Source organism: Garra rufa, chromosome 15 (assembly GCF_049309525.1).
Source record: "Garra rufa chromosome 15, GarRuf1.0, whole genome shotgun sequence".
In the NCBI taxonomy this organism is placed as follows: domain Eukaryota; kingdom Metazoa; phylum Chordata; class Actinopteri; order Cypriniformes; family Cyprinidae; genus Garra; species Garra rufa.
In genome coordinates this window covers 43,770,224-43,776,223 of record NC_133375.1, presented here as the reverse complement: position 1 = coordinate 43,776,223, position 6,000 = coordinate 43,770,224, and the positions used below count along the sequence as shown (strand labels likewise).

Sequence of the window (6,000 nt, the reverse complement as noted above, 5' to 3'; positions counted from 1 at the left end):
TAAACCCAACAACCAATTGTCAACAGTAATATATTTTAGTTTAGCATAAATGCTTGTCAGTATTTTAACCATATTTAAAGGACAATACAAATAATTGTGAACTTGCATATAAACACACTTAAGTTGGTCAAAAGCACTCTTAAATTCAGCTAACTGCATTTAATATACATTTAAACTATTAATATATTTTCATATAATTGTAAATAATATGCAGTTAGGGTCCAAAAACATTACATTCAGTAGTATAAGTGTGGTAAAGTCTTCTTCTTTTTCACAAGGGTTAATTAGCTCTTTAAGCGTGTCCTCAGCGACACACTCAACCTGATATCACATGTGGGATTACAGCCGCTGGGTTTCTGACCCCAAATGCCATCACTTTATCTTTGATGTATTTTGCATTCAATATCCAGTTACGTTAATATATGATGTTTTTATTTCCCAAAGGAGAGAGAAGGCTAGACAATGATAAAAACAACTTTGAGAGGGGAACCGAAGACAAGTTCACCATAGAGGCTCCAAACCTGGGCAGAGTGAGGAAAATCACCATCGGACACAACAACAGGGGCTCTTCGGCTGGATGGTTTGTGGAAAAGGTGCAATCTCAGTCACAAGGTTTTTGACTGCATTTTTAAATGACTTTAAAGGGAGTTCGCCAATCATTCGATTCAGTTCGGGACTTTAAAGGGAGTTTGCGAATCATTCGATTCAGTCCGGGACTTTAAAGGGAGTTCGCCAATCATTCGATTCAGTTCGGGACTTTAAAGGGAGTTCACGAATCATTTGATTCAGTCCGGGACTTTAAAGGGAGTTTGCGAATCATTCGATTCAGTTCGGGACTTTAAAGGGAGTTCGCCAATCATTCGATTCAGTTCGGGACTTTAAAGGGAGTTCGCAAATCATTTGATTTAGTTCAGGACGTCGGAGGGAGTTCGCAAATCATTTGATTCAGTTCGGGACGTCGAAGGGAGTTCGCAAATCATTTGATTCAGTTCAGGACGTCGGAGGGAGTTCGCAAATCATTTGATTCAGTTCGGGACGTCGAAGGGAGTTCGCAAATCATTTGATTTAGTTCGGGACGTCGAAGGGAGTTCGCGAATCATTTGATTTAGTTCGGGACGTCGAAGGGAGTTCGCGAATCATTTGATTCAGTTCAGGACATCGGAGGGAGTTCGCGAATCATTTGATTTAGTTCGGGACTTTAAAGGGAGTTCGCGAATCATTTGATTTAGTTCGGGACGTCGAAGGGAGTTCGCGAATCATTTGATTCAGTTCGGGACGTCGGAGGGAGTTCGCGAATCATTTGATTCAGTTCGGGACGTCGGAGGGAGTTCGCGAATCATTTGATTCAGTTCGGGACGTCGGAGGGAGTTCGCGAATCATTTGATTCAGTTCGGGACGTCGGAGGGAGTTCGCGAATCATTTGATTTAGTTCGGGACTTTAAAGGGAGTTTGCGAATCATTTGATTCAGTTCGGGACGTCGGAGGGAGTTCGCGAATCATTTGATTTAGTTCGGGACGTCGAAGGGAGTTCGCGAATCATTTGATTCAGTTCAGGACGTCGAAGGGAGTTCGCAAATCATTTGATTTAGTTCGGGACGTCGAAGGGAGTTCGCGAATCATTTGATTCAGTTCAGGACGTCGAAGGGAGTTTGCAAATCATTTGATTTAGTTCGGGACGTCGGAGGGAGTTTGCGAATCATTTGATTCAGTTCAGGACGTCGAAGGGAGTTCGCAAATCATTTGATTCAGTTCAGGACGTCGAAGGGAGTTCGCGAATCATTTGATTTAGTTCGGGACGTCGAAGGGAGTTCGCGAATCATTTGATTCAGTTCAGGACATCGGAGGGAGTTCGCGAATCATTTGATTTAGTTCGGGACTTTAAAGGGAGTTCGCGAATCATTTGATTTAGTTCGGGACGTCGAAGGGAGTTCGCGAATCATTTGATTCAGTTCGGGACGTCGGAGGGAGTTCGCGAATCATTTGATTCAGTTCGGGACGTCGGAGGGAGTTCGCGAATCATTTGATTCAGTTCGGGACGTCGGAGGGAGTTCGCGAATCATTTGATTCAGTTCGGGACGTCGGAGGGAGTTCGCGAATCATTTGATTTAGTTCGGGACTTTAAAGGGAGTTTGCGAATCATTTGATTCAGTTCGGGACGTCGGAGGGAGTTCGCGAATCATTTGATTTAGTTCGGGACGTCGAAGGGAGTTCGCGAATCATTTGATTCAGTTCAGGACGTCGAAGGGAGTTCGCAAATCATTTGATTTAGTTCGGGACGTCGAAGGGAGTTCGCGAATCATTTGATTCAGTTCAGGACGTCGAAGGGAGTTTGCAAATCATTTGATTTAGTTCGGGACGTCGAAGGGAGTTCGCGAATCATTTGATTCAGTTCGGGACTTTAAAGGGAGTTCGCAAATCATTTGATTTAGTTCGGGACGTCGGAGGGAGTTTGCGAATCATTTGATTCAGTTCAGGACGTCGAAGGGAGTTTGCAAATCATTTGATTTAGTTCGGGACGTCGAAGGGAGTTTGCGAATCATTTGATTCAGTTCGGGACTTTAAAGGGAGTTCGCAAATCATTTGATTCAGTTCGGGACGTCGAAGGGAGTTCGCAAATCATTTGATTCAGTTCAGGACGTCGAAGGGAGTTCGCAAATCATTTGATTCAGTTCGGGACGTCGGAGGGAGTTCGCGAATCATTTGATTCAGTTCAGGAGGTCGGAGGGAGTTCGCGAATCATTTGATTCAGTTCGGGACGTCGAAGGGAGTTTGCGAATCATTTGATTCAGTTCGGGACGTCGGAGGGAGTTCGCGAATCATTTGATTTAGTTCGGGACTTTAAAGGGAGTTTGCGAATCATTTGATTCAGTTCGGGACGTCGGAGGGAGTTCGCGAATCATTTGATTTAGTTCGGGACGTCGAAGGGAGTTCGCGAATCATTTGATTCAGTTCAGGACGTCGAAGGGAGTTCGCAAATCATTTGATTTAGTTCGGGACGTCGAAGGGAATTCGCGAATCATTTGATTCAGTTCAGGACGTCGAAGGGAGTTTGCAAATCATTTGATTTAGTTCGGGACGTCGAAGGGAGTTCGCGAATCATTTGATTCAGTTCGGGACTTTAAAGGGAGTTCGCAAATCATTTGATTTAGTTCGGGACGTCGGAGGGAGTTTGCAAATCATTTGATTTAGTTCGGGACGTCGAAGGGAGTTTGCGAATCATTTGATTCAGTTCGGGACTTTAAAGGGAGTTCGCAAATCATTTGATTCAGTTCGGGACGTCGAAGGGAGTTCGCAAATCATTTGATTCAGTTCAGGACGTCGAAGGGAGTTCGCAAATCATTTGATTCAGTTCGGGACGTCGGAGGGAGTTCGCGAATCATTTGATTCAGTTCAGGAGGTCGGAGGGAGTTCGCGAATCATTTGATTTAGTTCGGGACGTCGAAGGGAGTTCGCGAATCATTTGATTCAGTTCGGGACGTCGAAGGGAGTTCGCAAATCATTTGATTTAGTTCGGGACGTCGAAGGGAGTTCGCGAATCATTTGATTCAGTTCGGGACATCGAAGGGAGTTCGCGAATCATTTGATTTAGTTCGGGACGTCAAAGGGAGTTCGCGAATCATTTGATTCAGTTCAGGACGTCGGAGGGAGTTCGCAAATCATTTGATTTAGTTCGGGACTTTAAAGGGAGTTCGCGAATCATTTGATTTAGTTCGGGACGTCGAAGGGAGTTCGCGAATCATTTGATTCAGTTCGGGACGTCGAAGGGAGTTCGCGAATCATTTGATTCAGTTCAGGACGTCGGAGGGAGTTCGCGAATCATTTGATTTAGTTCGGGACTTTAAAGGGAGTTCGCGAATCATTTGATTTAGTTCGGGACGTCGGAGGGAGTTCGCGAATCATTTGATTCAGTTCGGGACGTCGGAGGGAGTTCGCGAATCATTTGATTTAGTTCGGGACTTTAAAGGGAGTTCGCGAATCATTTGATTCAGTTCGGAACGTCGGAGGGAGTTCGCGAATCATTTGATTTAGTTCGGGACTTTAAAGGGAGTTCGCGAATCATTTGATTTAGTTCGGGACTTTAAAGGGAGTTCGCGAATCATTTGATTTAGTTCGGGACTTTAAAGGGAGTTCGCGAATCATTTGATTCAGTTCAGAACGTCGGAGGGAGTTCGCGAATCATTTGATTTAGTTCGGGACTTTAAAGGGAGTTCGCGAATCATTTGATTCAGTCCGGGACTTTAAAGGGAGTTCGCAAATCATTTGATTCAGTTCAGGACGTCGAAGGGAGTTCGCGAATCATTTGATTTAGTTCGGGACGTCGGAGGGAGTTTGCGAATCATTTGATTTAGTTCGGGACGTCGAAGGGAGTTCGCGAATCATTTGATTTAGTTCGGGACGTCGGAGGGAGTTTGCAAATCATTTGATTCAGTTTGGGACGTCGGAGGGAGTTTGCAAATCATTTGATTTAGTTCGGGACGTCGGAGGGAGTTTGCAAATCATTTGATTCAGTTCGGGACGTCGGAGGGAGTTTGCAAATCATTTGATTTAGTTCGGGACGTCGGAGGGAGTTTGCAAATCATTTGATTCAGTTCAGGACGTCGGAGGGAGTTTGCAAATCATTTGATTCAGTTCAGGACGTCGAAGGGAGTTCGCGAATCATTTGATTTAGTTCGGGACGTCGGAGGGAGTTTGCAAATCATTTGATTCAGTTCAGGACGTCGGAGGGAGTTTGCAAATCATTTGATTTAGTTCGGGACGTCGAAGGGAGTTTGCGAATCATTTGATTCAGTTCAGGACGTCGAAGGGAGTTCGCAAATCATTTGATTTAGTTCGGGACGTCGGAGGGAGTTTGAGAATCATTTGATTTAGTTCGGGACGTCGGAGGGAGTTTGCGAATCATTTGATTTAGTTCGGGACGTCGGAGGGAGTTTGCGAATCATTTGATTCAGTTCAGGACGTCGAAGGGAGTTTGCAAATCATTTGATTTAGTTCGGGACGTCGGAGGGAGTTTGCGAATCATTTGATTTAGTTCGGGACGTCGGAGGGAGTTTGCGAATCATTTGATTCAGTTCAGGACGTCGAAGGGAGTTTGCAAATCATTTGATTTAGTTCGGGACGTCGAAGGGAGTTCGCGAATCATTTGATTCAGTTCAGGACGTCGAAGGGAGTTTGCGAATCATTTGATTAATTTCGGGATGTTGGAGGGAGTCAGCGAATCATTTCATTTATTTCGGGACTTTAGAGGGTGTTCGTGAATTTGATTTAGATTAAAACTTAAGACCGTGTTCGTGAATCATTTGATTTACAGGGTTTGTTCGTTTTCAAGGTTTGAAAAATGCTTGGATTTGGGATAAACTGCTTGAAAGTGCTTGAATATGCAGTTGCGTTGGTTTCATATTAATTCGCTTTCAAACTTAATAGCTATTTTTTGTTAGTCTTATGATATTTAAAAAAAAAAAATTAACAAAAACAAACACCCCCGCTGCAGTCTGCACATGTGGCTGTAGTGTGAGCCCGGTCTTTCTTGAAGTGCGCCCTCTGATGGAATAGAGCGTGAGATAAAACATGCATCAGTCCACGATGGCTTGAAAACGACAACTCGGGGCTCAAAAAAATCGCCAGCCCGATGTCCCGGGGCTATTGTGTTTTAGAGTCGGGCTACCAGAATGTTTCACTGGTCTGCTCGACGGGCAGAAAGTAGAGGGCTCCTGCGGGTCCTTAATAACTTCTCAATTTAGTTGTATCAAATTCAATTACATTTCAAAGTCAAAACGCAGCACGTATGCCTTTATATGAATGTATCTGAAGGGAACCGACTGTCCTCAGAAACGTATTGTTGGCATTTTTATTTCATGCCTGATAAACTGCGTTAATGCTGCTTTGTGTACAGCTGTTACTATGGAAACCGTAATATTTCAGCGCTCTTATAGCGCCCCCTCGTGACAGAGAATGAATTTGCAAATTTTCAGCTGTTTATAGCCAGATTATTGCAAATATAGA

At 44.2% G+C, this 6,000-nt stretch overlaps 1 protein-coding gene across 1 annotated transcript in view; it reads left to right on the top strand.

Annotated features, from left to right (window-relative positions):
- The window catches only part of LOC141287772 (lipoxygenase homology domain-containing protein 1-like), a 54,517-nt gene that overhangs the window by 10,234 nt on the left and 38,283 nt on the right, over window positions 1-6,000 (top strand). Inside the window, exon 6 of the mRNA XM_073819900.1 lies at window positions 445-593. Coding sequence (XP_073676001.1) covers window positions 445-593 — 149 coding nt within the window. The remainder of the gene's footprint in view (window positions 1-444; window positions 594-6,000) is intronic.